This window comes from Macrotis lagotis, chromosome 1 (assembly GCF_037893015.1).
Source record: "Macrotis lagotis isolate mMagLag1 chromosome 1, bilby.v1.9.chrom.fasta, whole genome shotgun sequence".
In the NCBI taxonomy this organism is placed as follows: Eukaryota; Metazoa; Chordata; class Mammalia; order Peramelemorphia; family Peramelidae; genus Macrotis; species Macrotis lagotis.
The window spans coordinates 168,404,745-168,429,139 of record NC_133658.1 but is presented as its reverse complement, the minus strand read 5'-3'; the positions used below and the strand labels follow the sequence as shown (position 1 = coordinate 168,429,139).

General features: G+C 34.2%; 1 protein-coding gene across 3 annotated transcripts in view; it reads left to right on the top strand.

Moving 5' to 3' along the window:
- Positions 1-20,495, top strand: part of CFAP61 (cilia and flagella associated protein 61) — a 351,604-nt gene extending 331,109 nt beyond the window's left edge. For all 3 annotated transcript variants that reach the window (XM_074209348.1, XM_074209349.1, XM_074209347.1), the window contains 2 exons: positions 13,296-13,386; positions 20,038-20,495. In XM_074209348.1, coding sequence (XP_074065449.1) covers positions 13,296-13,386; positions 20,038-20,238 — 292 coding nt within the window. In that variant the 3' untranslated portion in view covers positions 20,239-20,495. The remainder of the gene's footprint in view (positions 1-13,295; positions 13,387-20,037) is intronic.
- Positions 20,496-24,395: the final 3,900 nt, after the last annotated feature.

Below are 24,395 nucleotides of genomic sequence, written 5' to 3'. Positions count from 1 at the left end.
GGACTAACAAGGGAAATTATCACATGGGGAAAGAAGAATTAAGAAGGCAAAAAGTGAGGAGAACATAACAAGGGTGATGTTTATGTGAGCACAGAAAAGTATGTGAGAGATGTTCTGGGTATAGAATAGGCAAGATTTGTAACAATATGGAAAGGAAGAGTAAAGAATCAAGGATAACTCAACATTTTGAATCTGAGAAACTGGAAAGGTGGTAGTACTCAATAGAAATAGAAAAGTTAGAAGGAGGGATGAGTTGGGTGTAAATTGTTTGAGGTGATAGTGGGACTTTAGCAGGAAGTTGGTGATGCAGGAGCTTGGGAGAGGAGAGGTAGGGACTGAACATATAGATTTGTTGAGAGGACAGTAATTAACATATAAATTATATGTGAACACATGTGAGCTGATATCAAAGGAAGAATATTGGCAAAAGAAAATAAAAGGACTCAAAACAGAGCCATGGATATCCAAACAAATGCCATGGGACATTAATGATGATCTCACAAAGGAAACCAAGGACTGGCCAAATAAGTAGGAGAACCAGAAGAAATATAGGCAAGAAAACATAAGGAAGAAAACTATCTAGAACTACAGAGTGTTCAAGAAGGATAAGAACTGAGAAAAGGCTATTGGATAAAGAAATAAATTGATCACTAGTGGTCATGGGGAGAATCGTTTCAGTTAAATTGTGAATTAGGATACCAGATTGCAAGGAGATAAAAAGGAAATGGAAGGTGAAAAAGTCAAGGCAACAAAAATAGAAAGCTTTTTCTAAGATTTTATCTGTAACACAGAGAAGATACATAGAATGATGATTTAAGAGGATGACATAAAGTGACAGGTTTTTTTTTTCTTTTAGGAGAGAGCAAATGAGTAAGGCACAAGGGGTAGTTGTAGGCAGCAGCAAAGAAACCAGCAAACAAGAAAACTGATAATGGAGAAGATAGAATGAAAAGAGATTAAGCATATAAGTACAATAGCCTGAGAAAAAAGGGCCCATTTTTTTGCCTGAAGACTGAAGGAAAGGAGGAGAAAAGAGGGGATGATATTGAGAGGATTTAAGATGAGAATTGGGGAGAAGAGTTAGCTTATGACAAGCGGCCTTAATTTTCTCAGCAAAGTAGGAGAACGAGGTCTTCTGAGAAAAAAAGAGGATAGTGTAGATCAATGATGCCAAACTCAAATAGAAATGGAGCCACTAAATCACACATACAGATGTCTACAGTTGCCTATCACCTTAAAAATATCACATTAACATTATCTATGTTCTATTCTATGTTTTTTGCTAAGTATCTCCCAATTACATTTTAATCTTTTTCACTCGGGTGTGTTGTGGCTGCAATTTGACCTGCAGCCAGAGTTTGACACAGCTGATGTCTACACAGTCTTATGACAAGAATAGGAGCTATAGAACATATACTACGGGGAATATGATAGTCAATCAGAGAAGCCAATGTAGTATTAATCAATTATATTTAAGGAGAAAAAACTATTAATAGTATTGATAGATTTAATTAGGCTAGCTACTTTTTTGTCTATGGGTCATTTGAATGTTCAAAGAACAAAAGTAATTAATACTCATATGAGCCTCCAGGATATGTGAAAGGAAATACAACTACACTGGGTTTCATAAAAAATTCCCCTTCTGTGACTGCATCTTACTGTATTTTCCCAGATGTACTAAGCAGCAGGGAGAAGTCAGAGGTACAAAATGTGTGTATGTATTTTTGTGCTTGTATTGCATTGCATTGTATTGTATTGGTTTTTGAAATAACTGGGTTAGAGTATGAGGATAACATAGAACAAGGAATCAGGACTTGGGTTACAAGTCTAGCACTGTCATAGACAAATCACTTAGTCTACAATTTCATCAACTGCTTTAAAAGAAACAAGTGATCTTTAAAGTTCTAATCAGCTCTAAAAAATTCTGTTCTAGTTTAAAATGGATTTATGAAAATACCTTTTCCCTAAAAATGAACAGTTCTCCTTAATTCAGTATTTGAAATACAGTCAAGAGCCCTTGAATTGGATATGAACATTTTCTTCATGAGTTTCCACTACATCAGTTTTCATATTTTACGTGTTCCTAGTAACTGCCTAGGAGAAGTGCTAAAAAAAATCACCAAACTATCATAATCACACTAAAATGATTTTGTGGGCTCAATTCTATATTCTTTTCAAATTAGAGATGATTTATACATACATAATATGTGTAAGTTTGCACATAATATGAATTTGATGGTTTATATTTAAAGAGATTAAATAATTAGTGTCATTTTTATGAGACTAGAAAGAGAATTCAATAGCAGTTGTATTTTTAATGCTTAATTCTTAGAAATAAGAAACCTAAAAAAATAATGGAGACATTAGGGAAGTGAAGGAACCTCTCTGATGATTTTTAATTTTACCTTTTGGCAAAAAAGATATAAATCCATTTACTAGAAAAGAATCTTAAAAAGAAAGTTTATAAAAATTGGTTCTATTCAATGTAGTACATATACTCTGTGTCTAAATTAGATTGCTAATAGTTTTTAAATATGAGAAATTGTTTAACCAAAGAAATAATAGACAGTATCTTGCTTTCTGGAGTTTGTAAGTTCCTGAAGCATTAGTGTTCCAGTCACCCAAAAGATATTTCTCATACTTACATGAGATATATAGATAGAGATAGAGATAGAGATAGAGATAGAGATAGATATAGATATAGATATAGATATAGATAAAGATAAAGATATATAGATAGATATAGATATAGATTCTTTTTTTAACTTCAGAAAATAGATAGGAAATGGGGACAGCTGTGAGCATGACCAAAAGGCTGAGTGGGACTAATGCTCCTTAGAACTCTTTGCAACCTAATTAGAGGAAAATGGTTGTGCTTTTTATGAACAGAGAAGCAGAATAAGAAAGGAAGAACACATGAAGGGATGCTAAAGCCCTAAGAGCTTTTCTTTTCTTCTGGAATTAAATGCTAACCTTGCTTCATACTATTAATCTTGAACTTAAATAGCAAATCAATGTAAGTCACTAGATAACTTTCAGTGAAAATAGCTTTATTTTACAAATATAATTAATGTAGCTCCTAATAAATATATCTATGTAGAGAGAAATTTTAAAGACAGAATAAGAAGGAAAATACTTGAAGCTAAATATTAATCTAGTTTAATTATATGTAAAGGAGTATACACATCTCTAAAAATATTGCCCTATAAAAATTATATAGAAAGTAATTTGTATACAATAATTAGATTGAAATATCACTAGATATGCAAAACAATTAATAACAGCAACTTATAGGCCAATTCACCTAAGTTAGAAATAAAATACTTGTGTTTTAAATCAAAATAAAAATGTTTCTGTGTGTACAAGAGTTTTGACTCTAATGAAGTTCCAGTTACTCTCAAAGTCAAGTTCATTAATGGACAAATCAACCAAACCATTTTATTGATTCACTGGATACTCCTTTAAAAGAAAAATAAAACAATTTTTTTTTACTCAATGTTTTGGTTTATAGGCAGCTAAGTGGCATAGTGGATAGAGCTCTGAGCTTAGAATCAGGAAGATAGCTTCATGAGTTCAAATCTGGCCTCAGACACTAGCTGTGTGGAAAGGCCTAGGCAATTTTCTGGGCAAGGCACTTAATGCTATTTGCCTTAGTAACTCAATTGTTAAAAATGAAATTTAAGGGCAGCTAGGTTGTGTAGTGGATAAAACACAGGCCTTGGAGTCAGGAGTACCTGGGTTCAAATCCGGTCTCAGACACTTAATAATTACCTAGCTGTGTGGCCTTGGGCAAGTCACTTAACTCTGTTTGCCTTGCAAAAACCTAAAAAAATGAAATTTAAAAATTAGCTGGAAAAGGAAATTGCAAATCATTCCACTATTTTCGCCAAGAAAAACCTTAAAATTAGGTTACAAAGGGCTGAAGACAACTGAAATGACAACAACAAAAATTATTTTATTCTGACAAACCAACCATTACATTAGTGGAACCATATATGTTGTATTAATATACACAAAAGGCTTAAATAATAGTAAATGAAGAGTCAAATTCATAAAAATATTATCTGCTCTTTTAGGGGTAGGAAAAAATAATTGACACTGTGACAAATCAAACTAATTAAAATATAGATGTCAGGCAAATGGCATGTTTACCATTTTTACTGGTTGGTGCATTCTAGGATGGAGTCAGTTATTACATTTACATTTTCTTCCCTTTTTGGTGGAAGTTTCATAATAATATGGTTGCTATTCAAAGTCTCATAAGTTGAAAAAAAGGCATTTCAACACTTTCTGAGGTGATCTGAGTTATCACCTCAGTTTTGATACAGGTCTGTTAACTCAGTTTAGCTGCTGTTATTTGATTAAAGCTAACAAGATCAGAATCTAGTTCCTATTTAAAAGGGAATCTACTTTATTGAAGAGGTTTAAAATTGTATCCTCAATAGTTTCATTCTGAGCTGCTCAATCTTCTTGGGGTGCTTTCTTCTGCCAAAGTTGAAATATATGTTTAAAAGGAAAGCAATCTGTCTTCTTCACAGCCTAGAGCTCTCTAACACTTGACTCCTGTTTCAACCAGTTTCTTGAATTTTAAGTCTGTTGCTTGTATTTTGTACATTATTTTTTTTTTAGGTTTTGGCAAAGCAAACAGGGTTAAGTGGCTTGCCCAAGGCCACACAGCTAGGTAATTATTAAGTGTCTGAGACCGGATTTGAACCCAGGTACTCCGGACTCCAAGGCTGGTGCTTTATCCACTGTGCCACCTAACTTCCCCTGTACATTATTTTTTTTTTTAAAAATTACAGACCCTTCTTAAAGCTTTAAGAGTAAATGATAGGGCGGCTAGGTGGTGTAGTGGATAAAGCACCAGCCTTGGAGTCCGGAATACCTGGGTTCAAATCCGGTCTCAGACACTTAATAATTACCTAGCTGTGTGGCCTTGGGCAAGCCACTTAACCCTGTTTGCCTTGCCAAAACCTAAAAAAAAAAGAGTTAATGCTTTAGGATCAGTGGGGCTTTTCATCCAATCATACTAAGCCAGCAAGTAGAAATAATATACTCGTGGTCATTGATAAGCTAAATATTTTCTACAAAGAATAAGGACCTCCCTTTTCAGTATCACTAGGTATTTCTGACATGCTCTTTCATAGCACACTTAGAAAAAGATTGAGTAAAACTTCAATTAACTATAACATTCAGGGAATAGAGTGTTTGAATTAATTTTATTTTATAGTTAACTCCGTGTCAATCAGAAATCCATTTCAGTTTCACACCTTTCTTCTGAAAACCTCTTCTACATGCATTAGTCCACCTTTCTGCCTAGATATAGAGTATTAAATAGGATTCTTTTTGTGATGGATATGTATCCTTCATTTCTCAAGATCTTGGCATTAAGACTAATTCTCACTATTCAGGACAGTAGAGATAAATACAGAAGGTGTTGGAGATGGAGACAAAGTTATACTGATTCTTAGGATATAGTATGAAAGATTTTATTTTTTATAAAATGCCTAGTACCAGTCTTTTTCAGGTAATTATCCATTTTCTCTAAAAGTGAATGACTAAAAAATGTACATTAAAAAACAACAAAATTTTATTAAGTATGACTGTACACATAATCTGCACTGAATATACCCTGACCAAAAAAATTAGACAATCTCTCCCCTCAAGAAACTTAAATTCTACTGTAGCAACAGCGTACACACACAGATAAGTGCATAAATAAATCTTAAATATATACAAAGTAAATATATATATTTTGTGGCAAAGGGAAGCCTGAAAGCAGGGGGATCAGGGAAGCCCTTCTATGTCAATGTTTAAATTGTACCTTTAAGGAAGCTAGGGTTTCTACTAGACAGAGATGAGCAGGAAGTGCATTCCAAGAATGGACTATCAACTATATCAAATAAATATAAATAAGTAAAGATTTTGCTACTAACAGCAGAATGAAACAAGAAAGAAAATATCTTTCTTGCTTTTACTACTCCAAAATAAGCTTACAATAATCTAGCTGATTGGAAAACATCTGAGAGTGATTAAGTTATAGTCTGAGTTTGGCAGTTGGGGCAAGATGGGCACTTCTTCCTTTTTCTGACTCAGTTGATTGATATGAGCATTTTTGTATATCAGATGGCTATTAATAATTACTTATTAGGCACTTGAGGATACAAATAAAAAGAATGAAATAATTCAACTTCACAATGAGCTTACAACCCAAATGAGGAGTTACAGTTTGTTGCATTCCAATTCTATGCTGGCCAAAAAATGGTGTTGCCTGAAGGAAACCAACTTTCTATGAATGCAAAGAAACAAAAAGAGTAAGGGGCAGAGGTCTAAAACAAAGGGCAACTTAATAACTGAACTGGAATTTCAGGGACACAAGATTAGGTAGCAGTAGGCCTGTGATCTCAGGGAAGCATGCCTAGCCAAGGTTCAGAAGAAACAGCCGTTCTGGATATCCAGTAAGCAGTATCAATATTGCCTAGGCTCCAATAGCCAAAACTGAAGTTCACAAGAATATTCAAGAAGAATACAAGTACAGGGAAAAACACTTGAGAGGAATACAACAATAAACTGTAGGGACTTTATCTTTTAAAAATAATAACTGGAATTTATGTGTTCTGAGAAGTTTGCAAAATTTTTTTTCCCATACATTATTATTCCATTACAACATAAGGTATTTCCAACTGTGCAGATTAAAAAATTAAGGTTCAGAGATAATAAATTGTCCATGATCAAACAGAAATGCCAAAGGTGAGATCTGAAACTAAATCTTTCTTGACCTCAACTTTAAGGATTCCACTACCTCATTCTGTCTTTCTCATAATGAAGCTTAGGACAAGATAACCAAGAGAGAACCTGGAAATCATCACCTGCCCTTATGTTTGGGGACAAAGACAATCTTAATGAAAGGAAAGGTGGATAACTGGCCACCCAATTTTCAGAATGAAAAATTATTTTGAGCCATGTTTGGAATGGCCACTGTGTAAAATGCCTGCCTATTGCTATTTACAGCTTCAGACTGTTTTTTCTACTGCAAAAGTGAATAAAGCTGACACAGGAGCTAGAAAGACCTTGGTTTAAGACCTGCTTTTAATATATATTGAGTCTGGGAAAGTCACTTTTAAGTTTTCTGATACTTTTAAGTTATAGAGAAAATGCCAATATGTATAAATAAAGGGAAGGAAACTTCCAGAGTTCCTTAGATCAACTGAATCAGAGATTCAGTCCTTCTGTGTGTGTATATGTGTATATATACCTGTATAAGTATATACATGCAAATATATGTATGTGTGTTAATATAGACTTATTGATTGATCATTCCTTATACTTCAATAAAAGAAGAATTAAATTCCATTTAGATACACCTTCTTAGTGTCATTAAATTTGATCAACATTAGCTCAACCAGGTGGTATAGTGCACAGATCACTAGTCTTAGGGTCAGGAAGACCTGAGTTCAAGTCTGGATTCAGATACTAACTAGCTGTGTGGTCCTGGGTAAGTCACTTAACATTGTTTGCCTCAGATTCTTCATCTTTAAATGAGCTGGAGAACAAAATGACAAACCTCTCCAGTATCTTTACCCAAAAAAAAACAAACCCAAATAAGAACACAAAGAGTAAGACACAACTGAAAAACAACTGAACAACTGAAACTTAAATACATGACCTGGTTGAAGGATGGGGTGGGGGGAACATGTGTCAAGGTGAAAGTAAAAAGTACTAGACTAACAAGGGATCCATTGCTTTGCTTCACAGAGGAACCAGATGAGTCAGTCATCACTCAAAACAAGAGACCATCATATAGTTTAATCAGAGACACCCAAAGGAGTATACAGGGGTGAGGAGGAGTAGTATCTACCTTCTAAACTGGAGTAGTACAGATCTAGCAGGCCAACTCTGAGAGGTTCAGGAGAGAAACCACCAAAGTAGGACAAAGAAAGGGATTCAACCAGGGGCAACACCTTGAGGCATCTAGGTGACTCAGTGGATAGAGTAGAAGATTTGGAGGAAAGAAGACCTAATCTAGGCTCAGGCACTAACTGGGTGACCCTGAACAAGTCACATCACTTCTATTTGCCTCAGTTCCCTCAATTGGAAAATAGGGATGTTAACAGCACCTGCTTTACTGGGTAGATCAAATGAAAAAGTAATTGTGAAGTGTTTAATATAGTGTCTGACAAGTAGTAGGCTCTACGTAAATGATTATTCTCTTCCCTTAGCTCTCCTGCAAGACCAGGAATATCAGCAGTGAGTCTTTGTTTTAGCCAATAACAGGAGTGAGCCGATAAATCATTCAAGAGGCTGATCCCAAGGCTTGGAGTTTTGTTTGACTCCTGGGTCTGTCTTCCCTTCATAGCTCCTTGAAGCTCCAAGACTGAGACCCCCTACAGAGCCAAATGTTTTCCTAACTCTGATGTCACAGGCAGGGAGATGACGATTGGTTAGGAAAGTGGATGTTTCTAATTTGGAAAGTTCCAAGTATAGAAGATTCTAGGAATGGAGAGTTCTAGAAAAGAAGCAGGGTAGAAGGGAAGAGTTATCAAGTTGGAGAAGAAAGTATAGCTAAGACAGAGTATGCCAAAGGAAGAAAACCAAGGCTCCTTGAGACAAATATTTCTTATCTCTAAAAATCTATTCCCATAAACAACTGCAGGAGAATGATATAGAGCTGGGCATATCTGGGAATGCAGGGCCTCTTCTTCAACAGAGCAAAGTGAAACAACAAGCCAGGACAACAGTGATATCAGGATGTGATTCCCACAATTCTCAAAAGTCCGCACCATTCAAGTTTGGGGTAATAAGTACAATTAGTTGCAGAGATAAGCCTGAGTGATAAAATTTTGTTTTGTTTTTTTGATGCTAAATATCTTTGAAGTAGAACAGTTGCTTAAGACCCACCTCATGTGTACTCCTCCTTCTCTCTTCTGTAACTGCATTCTAGCATATAAACTAGACTCTAAAAAAGGCCTTTGTTTGATCTATAGCACCTAGAAGTCAGAAGACATTGACTCTAATACCCTGCCTATTTGCTGTATGGGCCTGGGAAAACCACAATCACTCTCAAGTCAATTTTTTTAAATTGTAGGACAATATCTTCTCTGCCTACCCCACAGGGATACTATGATCAAACAAGATAACATATTTGAAAGTCCTTTGCATCTATAAATTGTGATACATATGTATGGATAAATGTATAAGGACTCTCTTTTTCTTGTCAAGACAGGTCACCTTTCAAGTACTTCTTGTACTTGAAAGTACTTCAAGTACTTCAAATCTACTACTAAAATCTACTATAATCAATTTCATTCTACTTGGCAATTATAACCAAGTTCATATTGTAGTTGAAGAGCTTAGATTTTTAATAAACAAGTTTTAAATCATTACAATGAAAACCTCACTCTAAGAAACATACTTGTCCATTAAGGGAAATGTAGATACCATCACGTTTCATCACATTCTGATTTGAGAATCAGCCACTTTATCAAGTTCTTGCCATATAAAAAGAACCTGAAGACATCTAAAACTCTGCCTCTTTGGAAGTGATAAGATGCTTAATGTGTATTTAGTGAAACAACTGTAGTTTTTAAAAGAAATATGGGAAAATGCAACAAAAAAATCCCTTATTTCAAGATCCCTATGCAGCCTTGTTTGCTCTAATAAAAATAAATGTTCAAAAGGGAACAATATGGAAATGTTTTATATGATTGTACTTATATAAACTATATTGGATTGCTTATTGTCTGAAGGAGGGAGAAAGGGATAGAATTTAGAATTCAAAAAATTGTAAATGTTTTTAAAAAATTATTTTAGCATGTAATTGGGGAAAATATTATATTAAATGCATGTCCTAAAGAGAGATAATATCAAATTTGAACACAAAGAAGCCTAAAGCAAAAGTGTTAAGGAAGGAAGCATTAATGTTATTTACAAGTGAGTCACCAGACACAGCATCTTGGTGGCTGAATGAAATGCTGTGGTAAATACTGGAGGAATAGAACATAAAACATAATATGGAAAAAATGGGCACCATTACAACAGCTGCTTTAAGATTATCTTCTAAATATTTTTAAATGGTTACCTTCCCTCCAAGAGGGAAAAACCCTTGCTCTAAGAACTATGAAAGAACACTGCAAAATGCCATAACCATATTGGCTAAATGAATTTATTACTAGCAGTAGGGTCAGAGGTATATATTTTCATAAAATTCTTCATTTTTTTATTATAATGTTTAATAATTTGGATGTATATCTAACATCAAGCCACGCCTATATTTGCCAGTGACTTCATCTGAATTTGGAAGTGTTGCTAATTGTGTTGCAAAATTCAAACACTTGACATGGAGTATTTTTAAGGTTACCCTTTGATGAAAGGCAGGAACATATTAGGAAGAGCTAATAGTTTTCTTCCTGGAGACTCTAGAGTTCCAAATGCCTTCTGATGACAGCACAATAGATATGGAAAAACCTTTCAATAGGATTCCTACTGTGGGCTCCTGTCTCCTTTTCAGGAATCGACTAAGTTTTGAAATCCCTGTTTTGCCCCTGGCTAATACTGTCATCTTGTACACATTTAGCTTGATCAGTTTGGCAGGTTATGAAAGACTTAATGATGCAAACACATGTGGCAGATGCTGTTCTCATGATAGTTTAGGAGCCTACAAGCCACTGTTGGTAGTTTGCCAGCTTCATCTTCAACACTGAAGAGTATTATACTCTCAAGCCCCCTTTGCATCTTGCCCTTAGGGACCACAGTTGAAGTAATAATAAAATTCAAAATGGGCCTCACGAAGTCAACTTGTTGGTTTGCTTTCAAGGGTGTCTTTTTCATTATCACACTTTGTTTTAATGGAACCCAAGAGTTGTTCTTTTAAGAAAGGAAATCTAAATGAAATTTTATAAAAATCAGTTCTTGTTTAGGGGAAGAAATTTGATATGCAGAAATAACATTGTTGGATATCAATTTTTCAAATAAAATTAAGTTTTTCTGACAATATTTCTGTATGGGAAACATTTTACTAAAAATAACACTTGATATTTTTCCAAAAAGTACTGCTAAATTTTTTTACATGTTACACAGAGATGAAAGGGGGAATGGAGAGAGATATGGGCTGGGGTCTCCCAACCCTCTAGTATTGCAAACCAATAACAGTATTGTAATTGAGGCAGGAACCTCAGTGGAAAAACATTCCATTTCAACCAGTGAATAACATATAATAAGTACATTTTGTTTACTCTGGGCACTCTGGAGGTAGAGTGAAAAAGTACAAAATAAGATAGAACAAGAAATCTTCATCACTCAGTTTCCCTTTGATTACATTTATCTATGTTCTAGGCATGATAGTATGAACTTATCGTCTAAAACTAGTGGTGCTAATTTGAAAAAAAATAATGGAAAAATACATTTTAATAATTAAAAGGTCATGTCCATTATTACTTGTATGATGTCAGGCAAATCATTTAACATCTCTAGGCCTGGTTTACTTATCTACAAAATAAATTACCTTTCAATTCCTTCTAGTCTTACATCTATGACTCTAGGATTTTATATGTCTCTTTTATACAGCAGGAACAGTGGTATTCTAGACACATAATATGTCTTGAAAGAAAACTGTATTATGGATTTGGAAGCAGGGTGATGAGGCAGTCTTATTAGGATGCTCCAGAAGACCACCTATGTGGCTGTTTGTTTGTACTAAAGTGATCTGCATGTTTGCTCCTGTATACATAGGCCCCCCAAAAAACGTTTATTATAGCAAGAGTAATGCCATTTATGACTCAGTGGCTCTGGTCTTTGTGTTTAAGGGTTCTAGACAAATTTCCCTGGGACACATTGCTGATGTTCATATCCATTTGTGCTAGAGGATGCCCAGTGAAAGTAGTCCTTCAAACACAATGTCTAGCTATTTTCATTGTGATCCATGTGATTAACTCCTTCCATAACTGGTAATATTATTTACAGTTCCCAAATTGCACAGTTCATTTAATTTTTTTTGGAAAGCTAATGCTTTTCATTCTTCAATAATAGTATTTAGCCATTCGTTGGTGGGTACTATTCAGAAAACACAGTACCTTTGCCTAGAAGCTTGCAGTTCAAAGTAGAGTATATGCAATCCAAACATTTAAACTGTTTACTTTGACTATTTTGACGATATAATCAGAACTTCTCCCATTTTGACGATATAACCAGAACTTCTCCCAGTCAATAAAATTGGTTCTAAACAATTGGTCATGAAAAGAGTTTAAAACGCTTGTTCAGTCTTGTTGAAGTTGGCATGTAACTATAACTCAAGCTAACCAGGCAGTATACAATAACCCAGACACATAGCAATCAATTCACATTTGACAGGACTATAGAGAATGGGATAAAAATTTTCTTAAATACATCTTCTATTGGTATAATCATCATTCAAACTCTTATATAATTTCTTTTGAACTAAGTTGACTATCAATTAAAGTTTAGAAAATATGAAATGTGCATCTATTTAATCCCAGTATACCAACTTTTTATGGGGTTAGTCCTTTCTCACAAATGACATCTATTAAAACTAATGGAAATTACACATACACATGCATTCAAAGAAGAATAAATCTCTTTTAGTTAATGCGTCTCTGATGCTCTGAAGAACTTACATTTATTTTTTTACTGGAATGTCCCTGGTTATCCAATTGATTCTATGTTTATAAATGTTAACTATTTAAAAATTAATCATCACATTGTTTTTGATAGAAAGTATTCATTAAAATCATTTTCTGAAAAAAGTTAGAAATAAGTAAATATTAAAAAGAACTTTTCTCATGGAAGAGAGTTGATTAAATATCCATGCACCGGTGTGAAGAACATATTGTGAAACGGTGGTGTCCTGTTTTCTTGTCATTATTAATCCAGAAACCTTAATGATGAACAACATTTGTGTCATTGTCTACATAAATTTAATTTGTTTATGCAGCAGTTCAGCTAATCCTGCAATCTGCTTTTCTCAAATGAGGACAGATAATGGAGACACAGTTCTTTACAAGTCTACAGGCTTTTAAATTCTGATAAAATCAGGATTCTTCACTGGGTCTTGCCACAGCTCTGAATTAAACCACTTTAAATGTAATTACTGAAGCTGGCTGTACATCAGGAACATCCATTAAAAAAATTGATTGACTATGCTGTTGCGGGAGGCATTTTATGAACAAACGATCATGATGGGTCCAGAACTGTAATTTATAAAGGCAAAAAAGCAGGTAAATACTTTATCAATGATAATGAGAGGTTCACTGGATAATGAATTTTTTTCTTTTTTTAACCAGCTTCTTCACAGAACCTTGGTCCATGGCCATCTTTCATGATCGTTTTATTGATCTTAAGAAAGAGCTCCGTCAAATCCTAGCAACCAAAGAGGTAAAAGAAATGACTACCCAACATGTGTATTATTACTTGCAAATTATAAGCAGTCTGAAATTGCTAGTCATTTAGATATTTGCCTTTAAATCCACTATACTATTTCACTTCTAAGATCAACACCACTTCTAAAGCCAATCATTAACTGTGTACAGATGTATACAATGATGCATATCCATGAGTGTTTAAATCCTATATTTTAAAAGATAATTTTTTCCCCACAAATTTTTTTCTTAGCAATTTTGGTTTCAAAGTTATTACAATTAGCATTAAATTACATCCACCCAAGTTTGGAGATTAAATTCCTGAGGTGCTCACTTGTATTAACTAGCTACTTTTTTAAAAGACATGAATAAATTATTCAAATGTTAGAACTGACTCTCAAGAAAAAAATTGAAAGATGCATTAGTGAAGTAGAAAATGATCTTGATAATGAGCTGTCTCCAGTTGTTCATGTTTCCTCAAATACCTAACCTAACCCTTCTGGCTATTAATCTACTAACTTCCCACAACCAACTTCTCTACTCCATTTACTACATAGTATTGCTCTTCCCATCAACCACAAGTCTTCTACTTCCATGATTTAAAAAAAAATAATAAAAACCCCTCTGAACTTCCTTTGTGTGATCATAATTTATTTTTCCACCTTCTCCTCTGCCTTACCACTCCTAAATCTAGTCTTTCTCCTCATTCTATCCTTCAGCACTTCTACTCTCAGTACCCTGCTTTGGTTTCTCTTTCATCCCTCCCAAGCTCAACCCTTTAATTAATCAGAGCAATTCAAAATTCTCCTCTACTTTTTAATCCCTCATTTTATTACTACTCATGCCTTGTCAAATCCCAATCTACCTCACTCCTGCTATCTTGTCTCTTCTATTCCTATTTGCCTATTGTTGACCAAAGTTAAATAAAGTTATATAACTGAGGCACTAGATCCACTACAATTAAATAACCTAATAATAATGGATCCTTCTTGTTAGCGAGGTAATCCTTTTACTTCTCCTTAGCCAATCTTGCATTCCATTCGATGCAGTAATGTTCTAAAGCTTCTCTTCTTCCGGCTTCCCACGGTGCATTTTTTACCCATACCTTCTTTTTTACCCCTACCTTAGCTTCTCAGTTAAGGACTTTACCACATACATTACTGAGAAAATGGAGTTCTAAAACTCCTTGACCCCATTACCCGCTATTTCCTCCCATCTCTGATGAAAATGTAGTTTTCACATCCAAGCCATCTCCTCCCTATCTTCTCCAGCATATTACCTATACTTATCCCCTCTTGCGCTAATCTTCAGCATCTTCCAATTTATTGGACCTTTACTTGATTCCTACAAACATGATAATCCTCTGCCATCCTTACCAAAAAAAAACCAAACTCACCAGATCATACTGCCACCATTAACTGTCTTGAATTATCCTATATCTCTCCTCCCCTTCACTGTCCTCTCCTTGAAAAAAACTATCTGTACTTGGTGCCTCAACTTTGTCTCTTCTCTTTTCTAAATGTTCTATAATATATATATTATATATATATAATATATATATTCCACATACCTATTACAATTCATCACTCAACTGAAACCTCTCTCAAAAGTTATAAATTATTGCTTAATTTAATGATTTCCCCCTCAGTTCTTATTTTCTTTTTGACCACTCTGCAGCATCTCACACTATTGATTGCCATCTCCTCCTGTAGCTTCTCCTTCTCATGCCCTTCTGCTAGATTTTTCTCCATTTCATGTCAAGTTAAGTAGTATTTAGTATTTAGTAGAGCCTTTCATTTTCTAGGTACTTGGCTAAGCACTAATTGTGGGTAGTTCTGTCCTGGGCCCTTTCTTCTTTTCTCTCTATACTCTCTATACTCGAATTCAGTGACCATGAATCCAATTACTTTGTCTTCTATATATGTAATTATATTATATGTATGTATATATTTGAAGAGACAGTGCATTGTATGTGTTTGTATGATAGAGATTCCCACTTGAGCATCACTAAATGCCCACTGATGATTTTAATCTAAATATTCCATAGGTAGCAAAAACTTGGTATGTTTAAAAAAAACTTCATCCCTCTTCTGAACTTCACTATTTCTGTTTCATCCTTCTAGTCACTCAGGTGACTAATTATCAGCCTCAATTCATAGCAATGGCCAATCATTTGCCAAATCCTGCCATTTCCACACATTGCTAACTCACTAATTAAGCTCTCACTACCTCTCACCTGGACAAGGACAATATCCTCCTATGTTATCTTCTGCTGTAAGTGCCTCTCCTCTCTAATACATCTTCCATACAGATGTCAGTTTGATTTTTCTAAAGTGCACAGTCTAACCATGTCACTACTTCTACTCCAAAAACTCCAGTGTCTCCTTTTAACATGTAGGATCAAATATAAACGCCTCTTGTGAGCATTAACACCCTTTACAACTTGTCTTTCCTACTTTTCCAATCTTCTTACACATTATTCTCCTCAATATACTGTAAGGTCCAACCATGTTAGTCTACTTGCTGATCTTCATACATATTGCCCTATATTCTATATGTCTTTCCATTGGCTAATACCCAAGTCCAGAAAACTCCAGAGCTTAGCTTAACACCATATTATATGTGAGACTATCGCTAAACTTCCAGTTGCTGCCATATTCCATTCTATAATTACCTTGAATATAGTTTCTATGTATATACTTATTTGAATATACATTGTTTCCCCAAATCAGAGTATAACTTGTGGAGTGGACACTTTTGCTTTTGTCTTTTTATCCACTTAGCCCAGTGCCTAGTCTAGTGGGGGACAACATAATTATTTGTTGATAATTGAAGTAGTGATATTTTTAGTAACATATGACATAGTCATACCTTTACATTAGGAAGGTAATTTCACCATGAATTAGAAAAGAAACTAATAAAGAAGCCTATCACAATCCTTCTGGAAAAGAAGTGATGAACACATAAATTAGAGCAAAATTAGGATGCAGAAGCTGGAAAAGAAGTAAAGAAGAGTAGACAGATTTGGGAGATGTGGATTTGGTGACTGCTTGGAGGCAAAATTTTAAAAATATGTTATGCTTCACTTTGAAACAATAATGAAGTAACAATTATTTTACAGAATTACATTATGTGTATTTTATTTTAATTTGAAATTCTTATGGTTTTAATTTTGAAAAGAAAGAAAAGGAGAATTCCTTGGGGAACACTTATTTTAAGAGATCAGGATAAGAAATCAGTGGGAAAGACAGATAAGATGTTTCCTGATTTCCAGTTAGGAGAGAGAAGTGACTTTCAGGGAATCAAGGGAATAGAGAGAATTCAGTAGGAAGGAGTAGCCAATAGTAACAGAGAGGTCAAGTTGTACTAAGATTGAAAATAAGGCCACTGAATTGGTTATCAGACCCTTAATGACCTTTGAGAGAGCTGTTTTAGTAGAGTAGTGGTAGAAGCATAATTTCAAACAGTAAAAGAAAAAGTGGATAGAATAGAAGTAGCAGCTAGATGGCAAGTGGGTAGAGTGCAGGATCAGTAAAACTTCATCTTCCTGAGTTCAATTATGGACTGAGACACTAGCTGTGTGAACCAGGACATGTCACTTAACCCTGCTTGCCTCTATTTCCTCATTTGTAAAATGAGCTGAAGGACATGGTGAACCATTCTAGTATCTTTGCCAAGAAAATCCCACAAAAGAGTCACAGAGAGTCAGATATAATTGAAACAACTGAACAACAAAGAAATACAGCATCAACTGCATAAAATGTTTTCTCAAAGTTCAACATTGAAGAAAAAAATTGAAAAATACCTGGTATGCATGGAAAAGTAGTGGAGAAAGTTTGTTTTTTTTAAGGCTTTGAGAAAACTGAACATATCTATAGTCAGATGAAAGGATTCAGTGGAGAAAAAATTGATTGGAGATCCATAACATCTCCAGACATCTTCTGGTACAAGGTCCTGAGTAATCAGGTGGACTAAAAGAATAATTAGCTTTCATGAGAATAGATATAACTTTTTTATGATAAAGGGGAATAAGATAATATAGATAAGTTAATATAGACAAGTTCTGACAATCTTTTTCTACTACATGTTAGTGGTAATACTATGAAATTTGTGGATCCCCATTCCTCTCTCTTAAATTTCTATTTCTCCAAATAAAACCCCATAAAAACACTGAAAATTAGATCCAATTATATAGAAATGTGGCATTTATTTTACCTAATCTTTCAAAATATTCAAAAGTATATGGAAATTTGCTGACTGCTTTTGAAAGCTGTATGTTTTTCATTGCCTAGAGTTAGTAGTATTTTTTCAGTCTCAGCTTCCCTGAAGAGTTTAGTTATGTTTGGGATTCCCATTGACTTCAAAGAAAACTCTGTGAGCCCATGGAGCTAGAAGAGAAAATGGACCATAATGGATATATGTCTTTTTCTTCCCCTACTGTAATGAATTTATGCTCTCTGAAAGCAGGGGTTGTTTTTCATTCTGTCTCTGTAGCCCCAACACCTAGCACAATATCTACACACATTAGGCTATCAACAATAGTTTACTGGATTGAATTTAATTGTTTTGTTTAATATTAAATATTATAGAACATACTACATGACTTTATGCTTAAATAACCTTAGATTTAAAGACCTGTAAGCTCTTACAGTTAATAATGTAGTAACATTTTTAGATATGAATAATTCTTTTCAAAATTAGAAGTTTCAAATTAAAAGAAAATATCCATAAATTAATGTAATTCTTTAAAATAATTGTTACTTCATGATTGTTTCAAAGTAAACCATATCATATTTTAAAATATGGAGTATTATATTTTGGTGCAGTTTTTAAATAATTTTGTATGATATGATTAGCACAACCTGTGATTTTTAAGTTTTATTCATACTGTCCTATTCATATTTCTTTGGTGTTATAGTTATTCATCTTCAGTCAGAAATCTGTATGATTTTGGTTGGGCTTAAAATAAGACATCCATAACTTGCCTTTGAAAAATAAGCATGATTAATTTCAAATAGAGATATCTTAAAACTCAACTGAAATTTATTGGAGGAAAAAGCTATTGTTTATCTGATAATTACAGCTCTAAATTGTTTGTCCCTGTGTTGTTTAACATTTTTATTGATGACTTAGATAAAAGAATAAATGACATGCTGATTAAATCTACAGAAGACCCAAAGCTGGGTGGGACTGCTAACACACACAGGAATATAAACTTAGACTGGAATAAAATTTTGTCAGGCTAAAGATTGGGCCAAATCTAATGAGATGAATTCAACAGGAAAAATGCAAAGTCTCAAACTTGGGTTTAGCAAATTGCTTCATAAGTCTATGTTTAAGGCATACTTTGTCAAAAAAAAAAAAGATTTAGATCTTTTTGTTTTTTAGTAAGCTATAAGTCATTATGAATAAACTGTGACGTAGCATCCAGAAAAGCTAATTCAATCTTGGGCTACAGCTTTCAGGAATAAGGAATGATGATAGACCTGTGCTTTTGTCCCAGTCCAATCACAATTATACTATTGTTTGTTGGGTACAATGATTTGTAAAGATATTGACTAGGTGGAGAATGTACTGAAGAAGACAACCAGTGTGGTGAAGGACTTGTCTAAGATATATGAGGGTCAAATGAAAAAAAAATTTAGTCTAGAGAAGAAAAAACTCAAGGGAACTTGTTAGCTGGATTCTAATATGAAAGGTTAGAATGTGCAATAGGGATTGGATGTGCTGTATTTGGTACTGAGATCAAACCAGGAGCACTAAATATTATCAGTTATAACTGTGTTAGAGTAGAATGGGCTGCCTTTAGAAAAGTTAAGTTCCCTCTACTGGTCTTCAAACAAAGACTTAATGGTAATCCTTGGTCAGGACGGACATATATAAACATATATGCACATTCACACATACACATACACATACATGTACATAGATGCATATACACATACATGTAATGGTATTTTTTGAATATGTATTGGATTGGCCACTGAGATCCTTTCCAAGTAAAAATTCTGTGATTCTGAGAAATAGCAGTCCAAGGTCTTTACCTGAAACTTGGTGATTATTTACCAAGGGTATTGGAGAGCAGCTGGGTTCAAATTCCACTGCCTCTGTAATTGTGGGGTGAGCCAAGGAATTTCCCTGGATCTCATCTGTAAAATGAGATAACTAATTGGCTTTTTGGTGACTTTCACCTCTACAATCATTAAAAATTGTACATTTTGTTTCTCTGATCTTTCTTACCATATATGGGGCTATCTTTATTCCACAAAAGTGGTTTGGTCTTTAATCTGGGTTCTGATCTTTGACAAGAGAAGTATTAAAGCTGTAGTTTAGATAGTCAATAGAAAATTCTTATACAAGGCAAAAAAAATCCTTAATTTTTTTAAAATACTGAGATTTCTTCCTAAATAAGGAAGCAATTACTAGAATCGTGTTCCTGGATTGTTTGTATCTTTTGTCATTCATATCTAATAATCCCTAAGAATCATTGGGTTAACATGCTATTGTCTTCCATGCTATTCAGAAAACTTACAACTTAACACTTTTATTCAATGGAACACAGCCTCGTTTACTAAATAGTAACATCATACCTTCCAAATTCAGTTCTATTCAAATTCATTCCAAATTCAAATTTATTTCTATATTTCTTTCTTTCCATACTTTATAGGATGAAGAAGTTCCTTCCATGGAAAGTTTAGTTCTACAAATATTAGATGAAGAAATAAACCTGTATGAAAAGCCGAAGAAATACCTTCAAAAGTTCTTTCAGGAAACTATCTATAAAGCAGAGGTGGAAAAAAGCATCCTTGACTATCTACACTATAATAAATACCATCTGCCTATGTATGCATGGCCAGGAATTATTTAGTTAGGGGTACATTTTGAGCTTTGTTGGCTCCCTAATGTGACTCTTTATATTGTCCTGACTATGAAATTTCACTATTAAGTCTGGTATTAGATGATGTCTTTGTATTGACTTTTGCCTTCTGATTGACTACTAAGGATTGTAGTATTTAAACTTTCCAGTAGGTGGCATATAGCTTTGTTATCCCTGCTCAAGAAAGTATGTAATAACTTGAATTTTGAGAATAAAAATGAATACTTGCTGTGTGCAATTTGTTTTCATTGAGTTATGATATTATTTGTTCTGGTCAATATTTTAATTTTTCATATAATAGCAATTTTTTTTAAAAAAGCGGCAACACTATGGGCTTCAGTTTTCTTATCTGAAAAAAGGGGGACTTAGACAAGATTTTTAAGGTCCCTGGAAGGACTTAAACAAGGCAAGAAAGCCAGTTACTGGCAAGGTCAGAACTGGAACTCAGATCTTCTGATTTCTACCATATTACTCATTATTACCTAGTGAAAAAGAAAATATTTTTCTTTGACTTTCCTGAAAAAAGAACAATGAAGAGGTACCAAGTGAAATCTTTAATCAAGGCCACTAGCAGAATTTACTTTCCTGTCCATGAATAATAACAATACTACTAGTGGTTGGCATTTATATAGACTTTTAAGTTTTCCAAAGTCCTTTACAAGTGTTTGAGGTCAGATTTGAATTCATGAAGATGAGTCTTCAACTGCCCTCTGACAATGATAACAACTATGACTACAGCAGCAGCAGCAGCAACAGTAACTTTAGGTTTGCAAAGTGCTTTATAAATATCTCATTTGATCCACACAACAACCCTGGGTTCTGGCTATTATTATCCTCATCTTTTAGATATAAAGATTGAGGCAGACAGATATTAAATGACTTAACTAGGATCTGAGGTCTTTCTCACATCAAGTATTGTATCTATTATATCAGCTAGCTGCTACAAGTCATCTGACCTTAGTGTATCCCCATCAAACAGTATTCTGAAATGAGAAAACTGCATTAACAGTTTTCCCATGATGAGGTTAACTAGACTTTTATCTCTTGTGGAAAATGCAAACATAGAGACAACCTGGAAATGTATTTACATACATATGTGTGTATAAAATTTGTAAAATAGACTATTTTTCTGTGTCATCTATAGTCCACCCAAAAGCATAGTGTCTCCCCCTCCCAAAGCTGTGGTCTGAACTATACCTTCTCGATTGGTAATTCTTAAAGCTACCACAGGGTCGATTATCATCACTAAATAGATGAAGCCCTAAACTCTGTACTGAGAACCAGTCTCTTACTGCCAACTGCCTGCCAGACCATTTCACCAATACATTCCATAGGCATTTCAAATTCAAAACTTTTTATCTGTTTCCCTAAACCCACCCCACTTCTTAACTATTTCCGCTTAAATGTCACCATCCTTTCAATCACCCAGGTTTCCAACCTTGGAAACCTGCTCACCATTTCACTCCCTCCAATTCCCACAGTAGCTCCCACCCCCATGATCACCATTCTCCTTCAGGCCTCCTTTATTTCTCACTTGAAGTTTCTCTTCAATCCATTCTCCATACAACTGTCAAAATAATTTCCAATAACATAGCTCTCTCAAGAAATTTATGTGGCTTCTTATTGTCTATAAGATGAAATACACTCCAGCTTGGCATTTAGCCCCAGCCTACTTTTCTAGCATTATTTCCAGTTAAACTGGTCTTTGTTCCTCACACACAATACTTCATCTCCTACCTCCATGCCTTTATATGAGGCATCCTCCATGCCAGCAATGAGCTCTCTCTTTACCTCTGCCTCTCTAGGAATCCCTAACTTCTTTCAAAAATCAGCTTCTATGCTATCTCCCTTTCTGATCTCCTTTATTACTAATGATCTCTCTTTTTTTCTCAAATTATGATATATATATATATATATACTAACTCTGTATATATTGTATCCCTAGTAGAATCCAAACTCCTTGATAGAATCTGCTGCATATTTTAAGCACTTAATAAAATAAAAATAGATAACATTATAATGTAATGGATTTGTTTTTTATTAAATTGTTTGAAAAAGGAAATTCTTTAATAAATATTACCCATTGTATTTTGTCAGAAATTTTGTCCTTAGTATACAAAGTGAGTTCAGTCAATATTACAAAATACACATTGACTTGAGAACCAATGGTAAAAACAACATAGAATAGATATTTTTATTAGTTGAAGAGTGTTAATTTAGATATTTTGGGGGGGTGATGTACTGTTAATTATAAAGCTCAAAATTGAATTCATTTGCATATATTCCAGATATTTTTTTCTTGACCTTAATGAAACATTTAGAAAAAGTAGAAACGTTTTTCAGAGATTCTGAAAATTTGGAAGGACATCAGAAGTCATTTAATCCAACCCTTCCTTGACCATGGAAGACCCTTTTACAACATCCTTGATAGATGATCATAGTACATGTAAAATGCAGGCAGAAATCCGCTCTAATTTTGATAGCTCTGATTGTAAAAACTGTTGTTTCTCAAATCAAGCCCTAATTTCCCTTCCTGTCCCAAATGGTCCTAATTCTAACCTTTTGGATAACACAAAATAAATCAAATCCTTTCAGATGATTGATTGATTTTCAGTTTTTATAAGCAGATATACTACTACCTTGCTTTCTCTTTTGGAGAAATATCCCCAGTTTCCCATATTCTTCAAATGAAATGACACAATTTGAAGTACCGTACAACCCGGTCACCCTCTACTAAATAAAAACATGCTTCAATGTGTCAATGTTCCTCTTAAAATATGTCACCCAGAACTAAATATAATAATTTGGCCACCACAAAGTACATCAAGACTTGGTCCCCTTAAGGTTCTGGACATGGCAATTTAGAATTAGAAGGAAGCTTTATTGGCATATACATTATACTGCTAACTCATAATTGAACTGAAGTCAATGGAAATTTTTTTTCATATCTATGCAACAAAGCTAGCTTTCTCCTACCCTATACTTGCATGGTTAATTGAATCTAAATGAAGGACTTTACATTGATCTTAAATTTTCTCTTGTCCTATCTGGGTCCTTACTCCAACTGGTCAAAATCATTCCAGATCCTGATTTTATCATTCAAAGTCCTTATTATTCTTTCAAGTTCTAGGTCTCCCCCCAACTTTATTGGGTGTATTGTCCATTTCAGTTATTGAGGACAATGTTAAAACTGAAAGGGTTAATTTCAAAGTCCTGGAGTCACTAGAGAGTCTTTCACACTGACACTGATGTTCAGTCACAATCTTTGTGACATTCATTTAACCAGTTCTGAATTGACCTAACTATGATCCAGACCACATTTCTCCATCCCAGAGACAAAAAATAAATGACAGCTTTTGCTAAGTGCCTGACTGAAATCAGATATTTACATTTAGAAGTGTATACATATGTATATATATGTATATATATATATATGTTTACATCTATATGGTTGTGTATAAAATATTCAATTGGAAAGCATTTATTTTATATCTATTATATTATAGACACTGTGTTTGCCACAGTCATACAAAGACAAAAAATGAAACAGTCCTTTCTTTCCGGAAGTTTACATTCTGTTGGGGGGAGCTGGCGGACAAAACATATATGCACACACATATACACATACTGACATACATACACACATACACACACACAGAGTAAATACAAGATAAATTTTATAGGAACCCTTGAGGGCCATCCCACATTTTCCTGATCTTTAAAAAGTAATAAGAATGAATTTGGCATGAAAAGTTTAGTGAAACCAAGCTGGCATCTAGTGTTCAGCACTTCCATTTCTAAGTGCCCACAAAGCAACCATTCAATAATCCACTCTAGAAGTTTACTAGGAATCAATGTTGTGCTTATTGTTCTACTGTTTTCAGAAATCACCTTTACCTCCTTCAAAAACAAAAAATAAGGGCATTCAACCATCTCCAATCATTTCGTAGTTTCCAAGATTCATCCAGAAATCACATCATCAAGTTTTGTGTTCTCCAGTACCCTAGGGAATAATTCATTGAGGTCAGGTCATTTGAATTTATTTAAAGAACTCATAATGTATGTTCTTAGTACCTCTTCACTTATTCTCTTCAGCTCTTCCTTGACCAAATCTGTTTAATTATTTCAAAATATGGAGTAGGTTACTT